This window comes from Rhinoderma darwinii, chromosome 1 (genome assembly GCF_050947455.1).
Source record: "Rhinoderma darwinii isolate aRhiDar2 chromosome 1, aRhiDar2.hap1, whole genome shotgun sequence".
Taxonomy (NCBI): domain Eukaryota; kingdom Metazoa; phylum Chordata; class Amphibia; order Anura; family Rhinodermatidae; genus Rhinoderma; species Rhinoderma darwinii.
This window is the reverse complement of record NC_134687.1, coordinates 91,848,921-91,870,564: the sequence shown is the minus strand read 5'-3', so window position 1 is coordinate 91,870,564 and position 21,644 is coordinate 91,848,921. Positions and strand designations below refer to the sequence as shown.

Sequence of the window (21,644 nt, the reverse complement as noted above, 5' to 3'; positions counted from 1 at the left end):
CTGAAAGTCTACACTTCAATTGCATCTCAGTTGTTTCATTTCAGATCCAATGTGGCGGCATGCAGAGGCCAAATCATGAAGATTGTGTCACCGTCCAAATAATTCTGGACCTAGCTGTGTATATATATATATATATATATATATATATATATATATATATATATATACACACTACCGTTCAAAAGTTTAGGGTCACTTAGAAATTTCCTTATTTTTGCAAGAAAAGCACAGTTTTTTTAAATTGAGATAACATTAAATTAATCAGAAATACACTCTATACATTGTTAATGTGGTAAATGACTATTCTAGCTGCAAACGTCTGGTTTTTAATGCAATATCTACATAGGTGTATAGAGGCCCATTTCCAGCAACCATCACTCCAGTGTTCTAATGGTACATTGTGTTTGCTAACTGTGTTAGAAGGCTAATGGAGGATTAGAAAACACTTGAAAACCCTTGTGCAATTATGTTAGCACCGCTGTAAACAGTTTTGCTGTTTAAAGGAGCTATAAAACTGACCTTCCTTTGAGCTAGTTGAGAATCTGGAGCATTACATTTGTGGGTTCGATTAAACTCTCAAAATGGCTAGAAAAAGAGAGCTTTCATGTGAAACTCGACAGTCTATTCTTGTTCTTAGAAAAAATTGCCAAGAAATTGAAGATTTCCTACAACGGTGTGTACTACTCCCTTCAGAGGACAGCACAAACAGGCTCTAACCAAAGTAGAAAGAGAAGTGGAAGGCCCCGCTGCACAACTGAGCAACAAGACAAGTACATTAGAGTCTCTAGTTTGAGAAATAGACCCCTCACAGGTCCTCAACTGGCAGCTTCATTAAATAGTACCCACAAAACGCCAGTGTCAACGTCTACAGTGAAGAGGCAACTCCGGGATGCTGGCCTTCAGGGCAGAGTGGCAAAGAAAAAGCCATATCTGAGACTGGCTAATAAAAGGAAAAGATTAATATGAGCAAAAGCACACAGACATTGGACAGAGGAAGATTGGAAAAAAGTGTCATGGACAGACGAATCGAAGTTTGAGGTGTTTGGATCACACAGAAAAACATTTGTGAGACGCAGAACAACTGAAAAGATGCTGGAAGAGTGCCTGACGCCATCTGTCAAGCATGGTGGAGGTAATGTGATGGTCTGGGGTTACATAGTTAGTATGGCTGAAAAAAGACACATGTCCATCAAGTTCAACCAAGGGACGGGAAAAGGGAAGGAAAAATTTCTACACATAGGAGCTAATATTTTTTTGTTCTAGGAAATTATCTAACCCTTTTTTAAAGCCATCTACTGTCCCTGCTGTGACCAGCTCCTGTGGTGACTATTCCACAGATTCACAGTTCTCACAGTAAAGAAGGCTTGTCGCCTCTGCAGCTTGAACCTTTTTTTCTCCAGACGGAGGGAGTGCCCCCTTGTTTTTTGAGGGGGTTTTACAAGGAACAGGATTTCACCATATTTTTTGTATGTGCCATTAATATATTTATATAAGTTAATCATGTCCCCCCTTAGTCGTCTTTTTTCAAGGCTAAATAGGTTTAATTCTTTCAATCTTTCCTCATAACTTAAATTCTCCAAGCCCCTAATTAGTTTCGTTGCTCTTCTTTGTATTTTTTCCAACTCCAGGGCATCCTTTCTATGAACTGGAGCCCAGAACTGAACTGCATATTCTAGAATGATGAGGCCTCACTAATGCTTTGTAAAGTGGCAATATTACATCCCTGTCCCGTGAGTCCATGCCTCTTTTAATACACGACAATATCCTGCTGGCCTTTGAAGCAGCTGATTGACACTGCATGCTGTTATTGAGTTTATGATTTACAAGTACACCCAGATCCTTCTCAACAAGTGAATGGTGCTTTGGTGCTTTGGTGCTGGTAAAGTGGGAGATTTGTACAAGGTAAAAGGGATTTTGAATAAGGAAGGCTATCACTCCATTTTGCAACGCCATGCCATACCCTGTGGACAGCGCTTGATTGGAGCCAATTTCATCCTACAACAGGACAATGACCCAAAGCACACCTCCAAATTATGCAAGAACTATTTAGGGAAGAAGCAGGCAGCTGGTATTCTATCTCAACCCCATAGAGCTGTTGTGGGAGCAGCTTGACCGTATGGTACGCAAGAAGTGCCTATCAAGCCAATCCAACTTGTGGGAGGGGCTTCTGGAAGCATGGGGTGAAATGTCTCCCGATTACCCCAGCAAATTAACAGCTAGAATGCCAAAGGTCTGCAATGCTGTAATTGCTGCAAATGGAGCATTCTTTGACGAAAGCAAAGTTTGAAGGAGAAAATTATTATTTGAAATAAAAATCATTATTTCTAACCTTGTCAATGTCTTGACTATATTTTCTAGTCATTTTGCAACTCATTTGATAAATATAAGTGTGAGTTTTCATGGAAAACACAAAATTGTCTGCGTGACCCCAAACTTTTGAACGGTAGTGTATGTATGTATATATATATATATATATATATATATATATATATACACACACACACTATATATGGACAAATGTATTGGGACACCTGCACATAGAGGGGCTTTTAGGACATCCCATTCTAAATCCGTAGACATTAAAATGGAGTTGGTCGGCCCCTTTGCAGCTAAAACAGATTCCACACTTCTGGGAAGGCTTTCTTTAAGATTTTGGAGCGTGTTTGTGCTAATTAAGATTTTCCTTCACTGGAACTAAGGAGCCTAGGTCAAGCCCTGAAAAACAACCTCATATCATTATCCCTCCTCCACTAAACTTTACAGTTGGCACAATGCAGTCAGGCAGGTAATGTTCTCCTGGCATTCATCAAACCCAGACTCGTCAATCAGACTGCCAGATAGAGATGGGTGATTTGTCGCTCCACAGAACACATTTGCACTGCTCCAGAGTCCAGTGGTGGCTGCTTTACATCTCTCCATCCGATGCTTGGCATTGTGCTTAGTGATGTAAGGCTTACATGCAGTTGCTCGGCCATGGAAAACCATGCCATGCAGCTCCCAGACACAGCTTTTGTGCTGATGTTAATTCCAGAAGAGGTTTGCAGTTATTGATTCAGCAGAGCGTGGGCGACTTTTATTCACTATGCATCTCAGCACTCAGCGACCACGTTCTGTAACTTTACGTGGTCTGCCACTCCATGGCTGAGTATCTGAGGCTCCTAAACGCTTCCACTTTGTAATAATACCACTCACAGATGATCGTGAAATATCTAGAAGAGAATACATTTCACAAACTGACTTGTTCTAACGGTGGCCTCCTATTACAGGACCACGCTGGAATTAATTGAGTTCTTTAGAAAAACCCATTCTTTCAGAAATGTTTGTAAAGGCGACTACATGGCTGGGTGCTGGGTTTTATACACCTGTGGCAATGGGACTGAATGAAACACCTGAATTCAATGATTAAGAGGTGTGTCCCAATACTTTTGTTGATATAGTGTGTATAGATAGTGTCTATTCCAGTGGATAAAATTCTGTCCATGGTCTTTAATGAGAACCAGCATCCCCCGAGCACTAGATAATAAGTCAGGACTATATTGTATACTGACCTGCTGAAGTGCGCAATGACCTTTCTTTGGAAATCACTACACAGGCGTTCTAGATAATATGCATGAGATCTGTTGCTAACAGGATTTATTCCTTCCCATCCCCAGCTGACACTGTAATCGTAGATGTTTGTGTGGCGCAGCTGGAAGACAACAATGACTTGTGTAACAATAAAACAGTTCAAATTGAAGAAAGAAAAAAGTGATGTCTTCTCACATGTTCTGAAATTCAGCACCATGAAAGCGGCATTCAGGGGAGATATTTTTTTTAGAACTGTTCCTAGCACTACATTTACATGTGGCTGTCGATTGCATTAACATATGAATATTAAATATAATTTAAAAAAAATCCATTTGACACTTACCCTGTGATGGATTCCCTTGATGAGTGCCTGCTGTGCATCATGCAGAGTCTTATTGATCTCCGGTTTGAGGGGAAAGATATCAATGTAGTCTGAAGCGCGACTGCTGGACAGGTTATATTTAATATCACTGATGATTCGTTTAAAGCAATGAAAGTGATCTTCTGGGCTTCCTCCGACATTAAACGCCTGGTCTATTTCTTGCTGAACCACTTTAAATAGAGATACACAAACATTAATGTTGTTTCTGTTCAAGATATTCAAACTATTCTATTCCTTAAAGTTAGAGAACTGCACATGTTCAGAATGCAAACTGTTAGGATGGCACAAAGAGTCCCTAAGGGTATGTACTACAGACTCATTGGCACTTGGTGTGCCTTCGTATTAAGCGTCTATGACACACTATATTCTCCATAAAGCATTGAAAGAATACCTGTGTAATTCAGCATTTGATGGAGCATTCCAATTTTTTATACCTCTGTGTAAATCGGAGACACACAGAGGTAAAGTTACATAGTTACATGATAAGAACAATTGAAAAAGAACACACGTCCACCAAGTTCAACCAGGGGAGGGGATGAAGGGAAATCTAAAAAGTTTGTTCCCCCTATTAATCCTGAGAAAGGCAAAAAAAAATAAACTCCTTTCTGATCTAAAGTGGCGATTAGACTGAATCAGCATTCAAACAAGAATTCTTTACATTTACATAAGCATTGATGTTGTCCTGTTCTAAAAAATCATTTAAGAAGTGATCATCTGTTTCTGCTAAGACCAGCTCCTTAGGTAGACTATTTCATACATTCACAGATCTTATGGTAAAGAATGCTTGTCATCTCTGGAGCTTGAACCGTTTTTTCTCCAGACGGAGGGAGCGCCTCTTTGTCTTTTAAAGGAATTTTACATGCAACAGCTTTTCACCATATTGTTTGCACAGGCCATTGATATACTTAAATGTATCATGTATCCTTTAGACGTCTCTTGTCAAGACTAAATAAATGTAATTCTTTATCTTTGCTCATAACTAAGATTCTCTTTGACGCTTATCAGTTTTGTTGCTCTTCTTTTTCCAACTCCAGGGCATCCTTTCTATGCATCAGAAGCCCAGAACTGAACTGTGTATTTTAGATAAGGCGCACTAATGCTTTGTAAAGCAGAAATATTATGTCACTGTCCCGTGAGTCCATGCCTCTTTTAGCTTTAGAAGCAGCTGATTGACATTGCATACTGTCATTTAGGCTTCATGCACACGACCGTGCTCGTAATTCCGACTCGTAATTACGAGCACGGGCGGGCACGGCTAGCCGCGGGCAGCCGGCCGCTTTTGCGAGCCGTGCTGTCATTATAAAGTATAGCAGCACGGCCCGTAAAATAGAAAAATAGAACATGTTCTATTTTTTTAACGGCACGGGCACCTTCTCGTGAGAAAACGAGAAGGTACCCGTGGCTAACAAAAGTCTATGAGCCCGTTATTGCGGGTCGTAATTACGACCCGCAATAACGGGTGTTTTTACGGTCGTGTGCATGAGGCCTATGTCTATGATTTATAGTCAGTATGGGGAGAAAGAATTCTATGGGAGCCAGTATGCTCGAGCCTTTAAAATGACTGCAGAGAGAGGGGCAAACCTTGCCCGAATGTAAAAAATCTACTGACCAGACTGAAATTAGGATTGTATATTAGTTAAAAACAATTTAGACCAACCACATTAGTCAAAAAATTGTTAGCAACTCTTCCTATAGTCCCTGACCCATTCCCTATACAAGAAGCTGCTGCACCTGCCTCTTTGAGCATGACTTTGTATTAATATAGTAAATAATTCAGTTCGTACATAATATTTAATACCAAAAACATAATAGTATTTTACCATTATTTAGTATAAGGACATGCAATTACAGTGAATTGATGACTTAGTTAACACTTACCTGATTTTAGGAGCTTCCCTGCAGCTTCTTTACCAAGCACCTGTGGACTGTATTCCAGGAGAATATCATACAGTCTTTGCATCGTACCTATCCATTTACTTTTGGCTTGTTGCCGGCGTACAGAGTCCTTGCTAAATATATCTCCATAATACACGCTGCAAATTAAGGAAAACACAGTCCAGTGATTTCTCATGTTTTCCAGGTTGTATTTAGATAAAATGTCATACACACTTTGTACATTTTTACGACTTCTACAAGGACAGCAATAATTTGATAGAGTTGCACATTATTGCATACGCCCTCAGCTAATAGTTGCATGGCCTTGTCCCTGCCATAATTACAAGACATGGTGATTAAAGTACCCCAAACAAGTTATAAAGGGGAGTGGATTATGTCTTATATATGACTAAACAATGAAAACAAGTGGACAAAGATCCGATCCTACTTCGTGCTGCTAGCACACATTTGACACCATTAACCCCTTAAGGATTTAACCAATTTTGGCCTTAAGGACCACAGGAATTGTTTAGTTTTTGCCTCACCACATTCCTGTAGCCATAACTTTTAATTTTCTAATATCTACGTATGTGTTTGAGGCAGGGTCCCCAGATCTTTGGCCCGGTGCCCCGGATCCTCGGCGACTGCCACATTCTGGTCGCAGCGGTCGCAATTGCGACCGGGCCGCGGCCACCCACATCTGTAAAAGTTACTATAGTAACTGGGACCTATGTAATAAAATACACCGATCCCCTGTTACTATAGTAACTACACATACTTAAACATCTTCCTTCCCGAGCGCAGCGGAAGTCTTGACGTCTTCTCACGTCATGATGTCACGATGCTGTACACCGTGGATGACGTCACGCCGTTAGTTGGGGCATCCGCTGCACCTGTAGCTGAAGAGAAGGGAAGTATAACATTACGGTCTGCTGGGGTCCCGTATCTAAGCCTGCCTTTTCGTAAGCTCAGATACTGGGTCTAACAGACCGTGTCATGAATGCACCCTGTATCTAAGGCTACGACATGGTATTCTAAGATACATGGCCCATGTCTGATCCTGTCTGATGGGTCCTGAAATCTAAGCTTACCATATAGTAGGCTTAGATACAGGGCCACAGCAGACAGTAATCTTATACAGTATAAGTCTGCTGGGGCCTGTATCTAAGCCTACCTTGTGGTAGGCTTAAATACATGGTCTAACAGACAGTATCACACATGGGCCCTGTATCTAAGCTAACCACATGTGTTACTAATGGGTTTTTTTTGTGTTTGTGTTTTTTTACAGGTTCCGTCGTTGGACTACGCCGAATTCGAGGACTACTTCGATGAAGGCTTTTTTTTATTTTCAATAATATTGTTAATGAGGGTTGTGTGGGGGAGGTTTATTTCAATGGAATATTTTATCTATGTCTTTGTATTTTTTTTAAACTTTATTACTACCGCCTTAGTAATGGCCGCCGGCTGATTGACAGCATCCATTACTAAAGCAGGGCTTATTGTTAGCCGGTGCAGAGGCTAACACTAACCCCCATTATTACCCTGGTACGCACCGCCACCAGAGGTACTGGGAAGAGCCGGGTACCATCCAGTACCTGACCATCTGTAGTAAAGGTCGGGCATCTGCAGGCTGGTATTATTAGGCTGGGAAAGGCCAGAAACTGTGGCCCGTCCCACCCTGGTAATGCTAGGCTGCTGCTGCTATGTTGCATCTGGCTGGTTATGAAAAATGGGGGGACAGACATCATTTTATTTATTGCCCCTAAGGGTTAGTACAAGGATACTTACTGCTGGGGCCCTATATCTACTACATTCACACGAGCATGACAGATTTACAAGTTGCATTTTGCATCAGTTTGATTTGCATGTGGCGTGTGTTTTTCACGCACTTGCAAGCACCTTTTTTTTTTCAATGTAATTGATGGGTGAAACACGGACAGCACAAGGATGTCGTGAAAATGCACTAATATAGGACATGCAGTCAGTTTCACGCAACGGACACTCGCTGCGTGAAAACTCACACATATGTGAATAGCCCCATTGAAATCAACGGGTCCATGCGCTGTGCGTTATTTAAGCGCACAGCACACGGACGAGATTCACGCTTGTCTGAATGAGCCCTAAGTCTATCATGTGTGATACTGTCTGCTGGGGCCCTGTATCTAAGCCTATCATGTAGGATACTGTAGGATATTGTCTTTCACTTTATAATGGTGGAATGCATGAAAAAAAGCTAATTTGCCAATTTTAAAAAAAATAATGTTTTATGCGATTTACTATAATTGACAAAATAACTTTATTCTTTGGGTCATTACAACTTTGGGGATACCTGATATGTAAATGTTTCTTAACTGTTTTTAAATGATATGCAATAAAAATGTTTTGTTTTTTTTAATTTAGTGTATTGTTCTATAGTATTTTATTATTTTGTGTCGTTGTTTTATTTAATCGTAAACTTTTTAAAATTATTTTTAAACTGTAACGTAATATCATATATCTATACGATATCACTTTACTGCCTGTGCATATAAATTGCACAGGCACCTGTTAGACCATACTTGGGTTTTCCCATAATCATCATTTAAAAAAGATACACACAAGAACTGGGGTACCCGAGTGCCCTATGTGAATGGAGCAATGCTGCGCATGCTCAGCCACCGCTCTATTCTCTTTCTATGGGGCTGCCAGAGTTGAATAAATTTGGCGATTAACATGAAGCATTAATTACACCGATATCAAGCATTTCTGGAAATCAGAAGTGCTAGATAATATCATAATATGTTCAAAAATCTTCAAAAATACTCAGAAATGTTTGGTGGGCTGCCAGCATAGCAGGGTGTCGTCAACATGTACGGACAGCTTTGAACCCTTGCTTTCTTGCACCTCAACATACCATTACTATTGTATTACATTGTGGCATGAACTCATTTACCTAATGGCCTGGAGTCTGTACACACTCGGCACGCAGTTCTCATCCAGTTTAAACCACTGAGTAAGTAATGCAAGATCTGTGTCATATTTCAATGACAGTTTTTTTTGGGTGGTCTCAAACATGTCCTTTTCGACGGGATCTTGAAGTGTGTCATCTGTATCTGAAGTATCATGTGCTGACTTTTCCTCTGCTGCATCCTGTTGATGGTCTGATTCATTAGGGCTTCTCCCATCTTTTAGGGAGGAGTCCTCTGTTCCTGTCGCATCAAGGACCTTCTGCTTTGTTGCTGCCTTCATCATTTCCAGCAAGGATTTAATCTCTTCAAATGTTTCCTTTGCTAAAATATTCGGGATAGTCATCTGATCATATTTCTGTCCTACGAAGCACTAAATTTGAACAACCAAGGTTAAAAACAGAGTGTCAAGAGTTAATGTCAGAAGCTGATTATAGAAGAAGAGGTCTTAGCATTACTCGGGTACATGTCTCCACCTCATTGTACTTACAAAGAATGCTGTATGTCCTGAGTCCTGGCATTCCTCAAGAGTCTTAAGATGTAGGGTAGGCATAACATGGTCATTGCTAATTCCATCCTTTAAGCCCCATCTCAGATCAAACATACGGAATTCAATAGCTCTTTCCTTGAAGTACATGTAGAGATCTGGATAACACTTCACAAACAATGCATTTCTTTCTGGGTGAGAATCTGAAGTGAGAAATAAAAAAGATGTTGTTTTGTTTTAACCAGGTGTCCCATATTACCAAATAGCAAATCCTGCCTAGTTATGCATTGATACATCTCTTGCTTTTATAAAATGATGCATACCTTCATTTCGGAAGTCTCAGGTTTCTATTCTTAACCCCTTAATGACCGCCTATACGTGTTTTCATTAAGGGTACTTATGCAGGAGCGCCGCCTTTTCACGTTGGCGCTTTGGCATAAGATAGCGCCCACAGGAGGCGCTTAAACTCTGTGGACTCAGCTACGGAGGTAGCCGAGGCCTCGTAGCACAGACCGAGGAGTGTTTTGTCCAGTCCCCGGTCACGTGATCGCCGTTATTCGTAAAAATACCGGCGGTTCGTTCTTTCTCTTCTCACACAGAATATATTCTGTGAGAGAAGAGAGAAATGGTCTAAATAAGGGCCAGCACCCCCCTATGACACCCCCTGATCAACCCCCCCCACCATCCGCCCCCCCCCTACCTGATCCAGATCTTCAAGATGGCTCGTGACTGACTGTCCCATCACAATAACAGAACACATTACACTACTTAGGTAGTGTAATGTGTTCCAGCAGCGATCAGAGCTGCAAGTCTAAATGTCCCCTAGTGGCACAAGTGAAAAAAATATAATAATTTTTTTTTTAAAAAGCGTAACAATAAAAGTGATAAGTTACATAAACAAAAAATTGTTTTTTTTCCCTAGAAGTCTTTTATTATAGGAAAAAAATGAACACGTTAAAAAAGTACACATATTTGGTATCACCGCGTTCGTAACGACCCCAACTAGAAAGCTATAATATTATTTTTCCCACTCGATGAACACTGAAAAAACAAAAAGTTAAAAAACAATGCTAAAATCACTATTTTTTGGTCACCACCCCTCACAAAATATACAATAAAAAGTGATAAAAAAGTCCAAAATAGTACCAATAAAAACTACAACCCGTCCCGCAAAAAACAAGCCCTTAGGCCTCATTCACACGACAGGGTCCGAGTTTGCATCCGGTTTGCATCCGTTCCGATTCCGTTCCGGGCCGAGTTGCCGCTTTTACCGGCCGATTTGGACCCGATTTGCATCCGTTTTTTTCCCTGTCCGTTTTAAAATCGGATGAATTTCATTTAAATTTGTTGCCACACACAGCCCTTTGTTGATAATGCCACAGCCCCCCTGGTAGGTAATGCCACCCAGCCCCCTGTAGGTAATGCCACCCAGCCCCCTGTAGGTGATGCCACACAGTCCCCTGTAGGTGATGCCACACAGCACCCTGTAGGTGATGCCACACAGCCCCCTGTAGGTGATGCCACACAGCCCCCTGTAGGTGATGCCACACAGCCCCCTGCAGGCGATGCTACCCTGCCCCCTGTAGGCGATGCCACCCAGCCCCCTGTAGGAATACCACCCTGTCCCCTGTAGGTAATGCCACCCAGCTCCCTGTAGGTAATGCCACCAAGCCCCCTGTAGGTGATGCCACCAAGTCCCCTGTAGGTGACGCCACCAAGCCCCCGGTAGGCGATGCCACACAGCCCCCTGTAGGCGATGCCACACAGCCCCCTGTAGGTGATGCCACCCTGCCTCTGTAGGTGATGCCACCCACCCTGCCCCCTGTAGGTGATGCCACCCTGCCCCCTGTAGGTGATGCCACCCAGCCCCCTGTAGGTAATGCCACCAAGTCCCCTGTAGGTGATGCCACACAGCCCCCTGTAGGTTGCACCCATCCCCCCCCCCTTCCAGGAGAAGTCACTGACTTCAATGTCCATATATGGACAGTGTAGTCACTGACTTCTCCTGAAGAGGAATTCCCTGCCACAGGTCGGGAATTCTGCTTCAGAAGTGAGTGACGTCACTGTGTCCATATATGGACAGTGTAGTCACTCACTTCTCCTGTAGCGGAATCCCCGGCCATAGAGTCGGGGATTTCGCTGCAGAAGTGAGTCACTTCGCTGTGTCCATATATGGACAGTGTAGTCACTCACTTCTCTTGTAGCGGAATCCCCGGCCATAGAGTCGGGGATTCCGCTGCAGAAGTGAGTGACTTCGATGTGTCCATATATGGACAGTGTAGTCACTTCTCCTGTAGCGGCATCCCCGGCCATAGAGTCGGGGATTCCGCTGCAGAAGTGAGTGACTTCTCTGTGTCCATATATGGACAGTGCAGTCACGCACTTCTCCTGTAGCGGAATCCCCAATCCCCGCTCGGGGATTGGGGATTCCGACTCCTACAGCGAGCAATAAAAGACCCTCCTCCTCCTCCTCACATGCACTCTGCACTGTGAGGAGGAGGAGAGAGAGTGCGCGAGCGACGGTAGACCCGGCCATCACTCGGGACACATTCCGGTGATGGCCGTGTATCACCCGGCCCCATTGACTTCTATGGGAGCCGGGCGGCCGAAAATAGAGAATGTCCTATTTTTTGACGGCCGGTTTTCCCGGCCGTCAAAAAATCGGTCGTGTGAATAGCCCCATTAGGGGTCTATTATTCCTAATGCAGCCGGGTGCCAGCCGATTTATGAACGGCCGGCACCCGGCCGGGAAACCCTGTCGTGTGAATCCCGCCTTACACAGCTTTTTTGACTGAAAAATAAAAAAGTTATGGCTCTCAGAAAATGGTGACACAAAAAATTAATTATTTTATAAATAAGTGATTTTATTGCGCAAACGCTGCAAAATATAAAAAAAACTATATACATATGGTATCGCCGTAATCGTACCGACCCGCAGAATAAAGTAAAATGGTCATTTATAGCCCAGGGTGAACGCCGTAAAAAAAATAATAATAAAAACCATTGTCAGAATTGATGGTTTTTGGTCACCTTGCTTGCCAAAAAATGGATTAAAAAGTGATCAAAAAAATCGCATGTACCCCAAAATGATACCAATGAAAACTACAGATTGTCCCGCAACAAATAAGCCTTCACACAGCGCCCGTGGAGAAAAACTAAAGAAGTTCTGGCTCTCAGAATATGGCGATGCAAAATGTGCAGAGTGTTCCAAAAGCGGATAATATTGGGTGCCATTTATCAGTGCGACACTGGCCACATATCTGCAGATTATTATTTATTTACCCCATTATTATACCCTCTTATTATACCCTGTTGTACTCCGCACAGATTACATATGCCCCCACATTATAAACTAAAATAGCAGCAAACCGCCAAACAGAATAACTACCAGTATAAATATGCGCTCCAAAAGCCAAATGGCGCTCCCTCCCTTCTCAGCCCAACAGCGTGCCCAAACAGCAGTTTACAACCACAGATATGGTATCGACATACCCGGGAGAACCCGGTTAATATTTTATGAGGGATTTGTCTTCAGTGGCACAAACTGGGCATAACATATAGTGCACTAAATGGCATATCGGCGGAAAATAGTCATTTTCACTCCCACCCATCCGTTGCGCATTAACCCCTTCACGCACCACGACTTAGTAGCATGTCATGGTGTGGGGGTTATGTATGGAGTGGGCTCACGTGCTGAGCCTGCGCCATACGCTGCGGGGGTCAGATGTGTATTACAGCTGACACCCGGTACTAATGGACAGAAACAGCGATCGCGCTGTTACAGGAGCCTGTAAAAATTATAATATACTGCAATACATTAGTATTGCAGTGTATTGTACCAGTGATCTAATGATTGCTGGTTCATGTCCCCTAGGGGGACTAATAAAATGTGTAAAAACAAAAGTAAATTATTATTAGTGAAAAAAATTTAATAAATATTTAAAGTCCAAAAAAAAAACCTTCTCACATTTTTTCTCTAAAGTAATGTAAAAAAATAAAAACCATACACAAAATTGGTATCGCTGTGTCTGTAAAAGTCCAAACTATTACAATATACCATTATTTAACTCGCACGGTGAACACCGTGAAAAATAAAGAATTTAAAACTGCAAAATTGCTGTTTTTTGGTCACCTTGTCCCTAACAAAAAATGTAATAAAAAGTGCTCAAAAAGGTGATTGTGCCAAAAAATTGTACCAATAAAATCTACACAGCACTTCCGCAAAAAATAAGCCCTCACACCACTCTATTGACAGAAAAATAGTTATGGCTCTTGGAAGGCGGGGAGGGAAAAACGAAAAAGAAAAAGCAAAAATGGATCATTCTGGAAAGGGTTAATTACTTTCTAATGAAAAAACATTTATGACCACATGTGGGGTATTGCCGTACTCGGGAGAAATTGCTTTACAAATGCTGGGGCGCTTTCTCCTCCTTCATCCTTTGTGAAATTGAAAAAAGTTCAACATTTTAGTGGAAATAATGTTGATATTCTTTTTCACGGCCTAATTCTAATAAATTCTGCAAAAGACTAGTGGGGTCTAAATGCTCACTATACCCCTAGATAGATTCCTTAAAGAGGCTCTGTCACCACATTATAAGTGGCCTATATTGTACATGATGTGATCGGCGCTGTAATGTAGATTACGGCAGTGTTTTTTATTTAGAAAAACGATAATTTTTGACTGAGTTATGACCTATATTAGCTTTATGCTAATGAGTTTCTCAATGGACAACTGGGCGTGTTTTACTATATGACCAAGTTGGCGTTCTACAGAGGAGTGTATGACGCTGACCAATCAGCGTCATACACTTCTCTCCATTCATTTACACTGCAGATAGCGATATAGCTAAATCGCTATGTGCAGTCACATAAACACACTATAACGCTACTCATGTGTCATGACAATGAATATACATTACCTCCAGCCAGGACGTGATGTGTATTCAGAATCCTGACCACTTCTGTAATTTATAAATTTCACCTCTACTTTGCTTTAATTCCTGTGAAACGCCTAAAGAGTTAAAACACTTTCTGAATGCTGTTTTGAATACTTTGTGGGATACAGTTTTCAAAATGGGATGATTTATGGGGACTTTCTAATATATAAGCCTTTTGAAATATAAAATAGCCTTTTGACATTTTTTTGAAAATATGAGAAATTGCTGCTAAAGTTCTAAGCCTTGTAACGTCCTAGAAAAATAAAATAATGTTTAAAAAAAGATGCAAACATAAAGTAGACATATGGAAAATGTAAACTAGTATCTATTTTGTGGGGTATTACGATCTGTTTTACAAGCAGATACATTTAAATGTAGAAACATTTGCTCCAAATCTTGGTGTTTTTTACAAATAAATATTGAATTTATCGACCAAACTTTTCCACTAACATAAAGTACACTATGTCACAAGAAAACAATATCAGAATCGCTTGGATAGGTAAAAGCATTCCGAAGTTATTACCACATAAAGTGACACGTCAGATTTGAAAAATCGGCTTCGTCGTTAAGGCCAAAACAGGCTCAGTCTTGAAGGGGTTAAGTATTTGTATTGATGACCATAATAGAAATATTAACAACTTCCAGAATAGCATAACCTGGGGACCTGTATTATCTTGTGATTTTATTTTAGATAAATGCTATTTTAGAGGATAATTTATTTCTATTACAGTTAATTTTTATTACTCTCTATGGAAAATAACACTACCGTTACCTTGGTATCCTCCACAGACATATACCATGAAAACCTTCTTCCTTGCTGTATATGGTATGTTAATGTGTCCTCGAATTATTTTGTGCTCAATGGCAGAGAACCTCTCAAACGCATCATCTTCAATGTTATCTACAGATCTATTTTGGCTCTCTCCAGGTGACTTTTTCATTCCACCAAACTCATTCCATGCACAACTGCCATTTCCTCTGTCACTCAAGAATTGCACTGAATTTGTTCTTGAAGCATTTCCATTAAATTGTGCGCCTTCCTGTAATGCCTCGGAGTTTGTATTTTCTGCTCGTGTAGAATCATATGTTGGTAAAGTCCATGCTCTATTGTAAAATCCTCTGTTAGATTCCTGGTCTTCACCATGTAAAGTAGATGGCGGTCGCTGATCGGCAGGGCTGTCAGCCCCCCCAGCTGTTTTCTGCCGAGACTGTACAAGAAATAATCAAAGAAAACATAAGTGCATTACAAAGATTTTAACCATTTCTAACTATTATATATCATATAATGACATCAGTCATGAAAATAAGACATACCCCACGTTTCACTCTTAAATTGACCACAGACATAAGATTATATTTTTGTCTGACAATTAAGATGTTTTATTCCCTCATTAACATAATATTTGTTCAGCTTGGACCAAGTAGCATGTCAATTCTATGAAGGTCAGGAGATTATTGGCTCTATCAGCACTTACCATAGAAGTAATTTCCCCCAATATATGGCTTCGGGTATGGGTTTGGTACCTCCATAGATTATACATTATTTGCTCATGCTGTGGAAATCAGCAGGATCCAAAGACAAATATCTAATGTCTGTATATTTAGAAAAATTGCTGTCTGACTAGAGATAAATACGGATAGACAGATATAGATCTGAGAATAGGTTTCGGTTTTATAGTTCTGCTTATAACATTACTATTAATTCATTACTGCTTTTATCCACCTTTATGGGCATGTAATATAAATTATTATAAATGGATTGATATTTATATTCCCATTATAATGACCCGTGATTTCCATTATTCCAATGATGTGTAGATATAGAACATTCTCTAGTCTTATAAAAGATTGTACAGTGTATGGTCAACCTAAGAGAGATGAAACAATTTCTGGGTGTCAGGAAACAATAACTAGCCTCCCATCAGTGCAAGAATAATGAAATTCAGCATATACTCCGCAGCAAATCAAGGAAAAGAAATGATATTACCTTTAAGAGAAAGGATTCTGTGCTCTCCAGGATGTACTGATTTTCCTCTCCTAGGCCTGTCTCATTATTGACTCTTTTGACTCGCCGATGATACAGGTTATTCTGGAACAAGAAAGTCCTTACATCGGTAAAAGAGTGAGCCTACACCTTGGCCTAATCCTGGTGGCCTCACCAAATATTACTCGTTAAACAGGGAAAATATTGTGCAAACTGATGTAGACTTAGCTATGATATTTGTCTCGATTCAAGTGACAATGTCACAAATTAGCATTTTCAGATTAATACTTTTCTTTCTGAATACTGATTACCTTTAAATGTGCCTTGATCTGCATGCTGGTTTCTCCGCTTATTTTCTTATACGGAACGTTCCAGTGGCAATCTTCCAACTATATCAATTAAACACATACACATGTATATTTAAAAATTTGCTTTAGCTTTAAAAAAGAAAGATTATCGTACCATATGCCATTATATAAAAACAAGATATACATATTCCAGCATGTAAATATTCCAAAAATATGCATACAAATATTCCAAGTGTACAGAATACATTCAGCCATAACATTAAAAACCACCTGCTTAACATTCTGTACATCTCCCTCATGCCACCAAAACAGCTTTGAGCCATCGAGGCACAGACTTCCCAAGACCTCTGAAGGGGTCCAGTGGTATCTGGCACAAAGACATTAGCAGCAGATCCTATAAGTTGTGAAGTGGGGCCTCGATGGATTAGACTTGTTTTTTCTGCACATCCCACAGATGCTCGATCGGATTGAGAACTGGAAAATTTGGAGACCAAGTCAACACCTTGAACTCTTCGTCATGTTCCTCAGGCCAATCCTAAACAATTTTTGCCATGAGGCAGGGCACATTATCATTTGAAAGTGGCATCTATCATTAGGGAATACCATTGCTATGTGTGTATTTGGTCTACAATAATGTTTACGCAGGTGTTACTTGTCAAATTTACCAGAATGCCAGGACCCAAGGTTTCCCAGCAGATTATTGCCCAGGGTAACACACTGTTTCCACCTGATTGCCTTATTCCTATAGTGCATTCTGGTGCCACCTCTACCCCAGATAAGCATTACACATGCACTCGGCAATCCACACTGCTCCATGGTCCAATTCTGATGCTCACATGCCCATTGTAGGTGCTTTCGTGGTGGACAGGGGTCAGCATATGTACTCAGAACGGTCTGCGCCTATGCAGCCCCTAATGCAGCAAGACATGATACACTGTATGTTCTGACACCTTTCTATCATAGCCAGATTTAATTTTTTCAGCAATTTGTGCTACAGTATGTATTCTGTGGGATCGGACCAGGCTGGCTAGCCTTTGCTCCCCACACGGTTCAATGAGACTTGAGCACCTATAACCCCGTTCGCCGGTTATCCTTCCTTCGACCACTATTGGTAGGTATGAACCACTGTGTACCGGGAACACCCTACAAGATCTGCCATTATGGAGATGCTCTAGCCATCACAATTTGGCCCTTGTCAAAGTTGCTTAGATCTTTACTCCTGACCATTTTTCCTATCCTACCCCATGACAGATGCCATTGCAACGAGATAATCAAAGTTATTCACTTACCTGCCAGTGGTTTTAATGGTGCATTTCCCATTCCCATCCCTTTTTCACAAACTTGTTAACTAACAGATCTTTGGTTCAGCTGTTATTTTATTTAATAGAAAAAAAAGTGATTATATATCACAGTAAGTGATATATCTGAGGTATTTCTGTGTTAGAAGATCATCAAAAGATGTTTACCTTATTTATAGAAAATTTCTCATTTGCTGCAATATATACGGTATAACCTTGTCTATTTGGTTAGGGACATTTTACCTAGTTTGTAAACTTTCAGAAGTTGGGTGGACCATCCAAGGTAACAATATCCTATCCCTACATGCAAACACACATTATGTGGGTAAGCAAGAAGTAGGGGACAGAACCAAGGGAGTATGACTGCAGGATCAGACCACACAGCATTTGTTTGTAGTCTGTAACCATGGAGACACTTAGGTTTAATATACAACTGTAGACACAATGGGGGAGATTTATTGTAACTGTATCAAAATTTAGACAGCATAAAACTAGACCAGGCAGGCAGAAAATGCACAACATTTATCACAGTGGTGCATTCGGTATGATAAATTTCACACATCTTGTTAGATATGTTACACACTTTTATCTTCCTTATGCCATCGCTTGGTTGGCTTACTTTAGACCAATATTTTGCCAATTTTGGCACATTTAAACCACACCCTTTTTTACAAGACCATACCCTTTTTCTAGACACTTTTCAAAACTGTCTAGTGGAGAGCAAAAAGTGTCTGAAACACATCAATCTAGCACAAGGTATGTATGAGTTTTTTGGCACAAATTGAGACAGAATTCGTAGTAAGTCTCCTCTAATATTAGCAAAGTCACTTTACTTTTCCTTTTATTGGAATTGGAACAACAAAATTGGATGCAAAGATGGACATAGACTAATTTTATAAGAAGGCTTATGTGAATCAGTCAATTTGTATATATATATTTTGATAACATTTGCCCAAACATTTTTTATATTCTCAAGATCAATATAAATTTTCTCCCAATTTATCTTTTCATTTTAAAACATATTTATACTTCCTGGATGCTCTAAATTAGTCAATACCTTCTAGCTAAATCCTTATGTGCAAATATTGGAATGATATTATGAAAGTATGAAAGATCTTATTCCTCCGTTGCTATCATCTATCCATTAGGTGTCATCTCTCATAGGTATGTTTGCTAGTTTTCATGTGCCACTCGGGTCCCATTACACTCTATTTGAGAATTGTGCAATGTACTGTTTTCTACATTAGTCTCATCAGCTGTAATTTTGCCTCTTAGCACTACTTTGGCTGTGTCTCAATAAAGGGCTGGGGAGATTACAGGAGCAGCATTGTTCTGCTATATCCATCACTTATTAAATGATAAAGATTTTTCTCTCTTAACAAATGTTTAGAAAATTTCCTAAGGTCTAAAGGCCCTATTACAGGGACATATGATCGAGCGAGCGAGCTCTCCTACCAACGCTCATTCCCGATCAATGCCCTGTGTAAAGAGGGAAGCGATCAGCCTATAAACAAGAAAAACACTGGTTTATCGGCTGATCGCATCCTTATGTGTGAAAAAAAAAATGGTCGCTTGTCGGCAGTATATCTTCCCGTACAAACAGAGGATAAACTACCGACATGATGCAAAATTTCTGAGGATGAACGATCGTATTAACGATTGTTCGTCCCTTTACATTCCGGCCATTGCCACATGTAAATGGAGGCCAACCAGTGCCATTCGACGTGCTGCATCATTGATTGGTGCTGTGATCGGCCAGAAAATCTGGCCATGTAAAACCACCCTAACAAAACTATTATGTCATGACTGGAGGTTTCCCATGTTCTATACACCAATTCACGGCTAACCAAACAATGGTCAAAACAAGATCTTGCACCAGAGACACAATAATGTATTCTTTCGTTACTGGATTTAAAATTAACTTTTAACATTAGTTTTCATTTAACATATTTTGTTAATTATTATCTCTTCTTGGGATGGATCGGCATGACCCTCCCTTGTCAACCCCCTTCCTACCCCTATCACCTCTTGTTTCCATTTTTTTTATTTTCTACTGTACACTACACCCAAACCAGTGCCCCCAAATGTATTATTTATTATCTATTTCTCTATTTCTTTCTCATTAATTGTGTCTTTTTTTAACTTTATTTGCTATTAAAATGTTTTACTTTGTTAAGACCTAGCTGCCTTTCCCATATTACCATTGTATGCAGATGTTTTTGCATGCCATTTAAAAAAAAAAAAATATCATTGCTATTGTTTGTGAGATCTGTTTATGTAAATGTTGCATTGCATCAGTTATGTGCAATAATGACACTTCTTGCCAGGCTGTAATGATTGTTATGGTTGACATTAAATAATCGCCAACGATTTTTCAAACCACCAATCGTTTGTGGATGGTTTAAAAAATAGTTTAATTTAAACGGGTCTTTACCCTGGGATCAACGCACTGTCATCTTTTCTCAACCAAATTCACCCTGGACACTTATACATGGGACCAAAACTTTCGTCAAGAACACCAGTAGTCTAAATACTCAACAAAATTTACATGAGCCTGTTCAAGCCCCGTCTAAATTCACCCTCTCTTGTTGTATTTCCATTTTTTCCTAGTAAGGCTCAGATCCCATTTGTGTCATGGTTTCCATTTATAACAAATACCACAACACTGTGCTGGATCCGTCTTACGGATACCAAAGAGGGCAGCTAGGTGGACCCTATTGACTTATAATGGGGTTCTGCAAGTTCCGTTGTGGTGTCTATGGTTTTGACGTAAAAAAATAACAATGCATGCAGTGCTATGTTTCCAGGGAAATCTGGCAAAATCTGTAACAGAGGCTTCTAAAAATATATTAAAAATTCATTACAATAAACTAGAATAGGTAGTTTTACATGCTATAGCAGGACAATGAAGCTGCATACTATACCATGTTGTATTTTGTTACATGCAGAGGAACAAAAAGTCATGAGTGACATAAGTTACACGCTCGGGCTCAGGTACAGCTTTTGTACCAGGTGCTTTAACCAACATCTCAAGTACAAGTCAAATAATATGAAGCTTGCTTAGCCTGCAAAGATCACCGGTGCTTTTTACATGATCCCAATCCCAATACATTTGTGACTCCTATTCATTAAAAAAAATATAATATTTATGTAATTAAAATATACATATTAATTAGGATAAGCGATAACCTATACTCGTGTGCACTTACGCTAACATCTTTCAGACTGTGATGTCTGTAGAGTGACCTCTGTGAGTCTGTGATCTGCATGGAGAAGAATAGGTCCTGGACAGATCTAGTTCCTTGCTCAGACCAGCTGCTTCTCTGTAAATGAGCAAAAGAGACAACACTAAGGTTATAAGATCAGTTATATTTAAAAAAACATGTCCCGAGTAAATAAATCAATAAATACATTTAAAAAGGTATTTTTCCTAAGGGATCATGCACACGGCTGTATTACGGCTCCGTTTTGTCGTAATAGGGAAACATGTGAATCCAACAGATAAAGATTGTGCCATGATCCGTCAGATGTCATATGTACAGAGGTACTGTCCCCTAGATGTATTGCTTTTAGGGGAGAATATCTCTGTACATACGGCGCCCAATGGAGCCTGCACAGCAGTACACACAGCAGTGTGGATCTGTACTCAGCTACCGTACAGCCTCAGTGCACCGACTCTGCCGAATGCATGAAGCCTTACTTTTGCGGTTCTGAGAAACTTTTTCAGGAAAAAATAAATTACATCTATAAACTCTTGTGAACAGTTATGTGCTTAATTTGGAAAACAAAGTGTAAACCATAGGAATCTGTCTCTATTACGCTAGATTTTTCTTTTTGTTTATTTTGCAGTATGTTTTTCAC

At 40.3% G+C, this 21,644-nt stretch overlaps 1 protein-coding gene across 1 annotated transcript in view; it reads right to left on the bottom strand.

The window, feature by feature from the left end:
• Positions 1-21,300, bottom strand: part of LOC142661658 (uncharacterized) — a 92,577-nt gene extending 71,277 nt beyond the window's left edge. The window contains exons 1-10 of the mRNA XM_075839494.1: positions 21,283-21,300; positions 20,993-21,106; positions 16,489-16,566; positions 16,181-16,282; positions 14,966-15,401; positions 9,260-9,459; positions 8,757-9,142; positions 5,828-5,982; positions 3,911-4,119; positions 3,549-3,688 (exon numbers count right to left, since the gene is read on the bottom strand). Coding sequence (XP_075695609.1) covers positions 3,549-3,688; positions 3,911-4,119; positions 5,828-5,982; positions 8,757-9,142; positions 9,260-9,459; positions 14,966-15,401; positions 16,181-16,282; positions 16,489-16,566; positions 20,993-21,106; positions 21,283-21,300 — 1,838 coding nt within the window. The remainder of the gene's footprint in view (positions 1-3,548; positions 3,689-3,910; positions 4,120-5,827; positions 5,983-8,756; positions 9,143-9,259; positions 9,460-14,965; positions 15,402-16,180; positions 16,283-16,488; positions 16,567-20,992; positions 21,107-21,282) is intronic.
• Between the last annotated feature and the right edge of the window lie 344 nt (positions 21,301-21,644).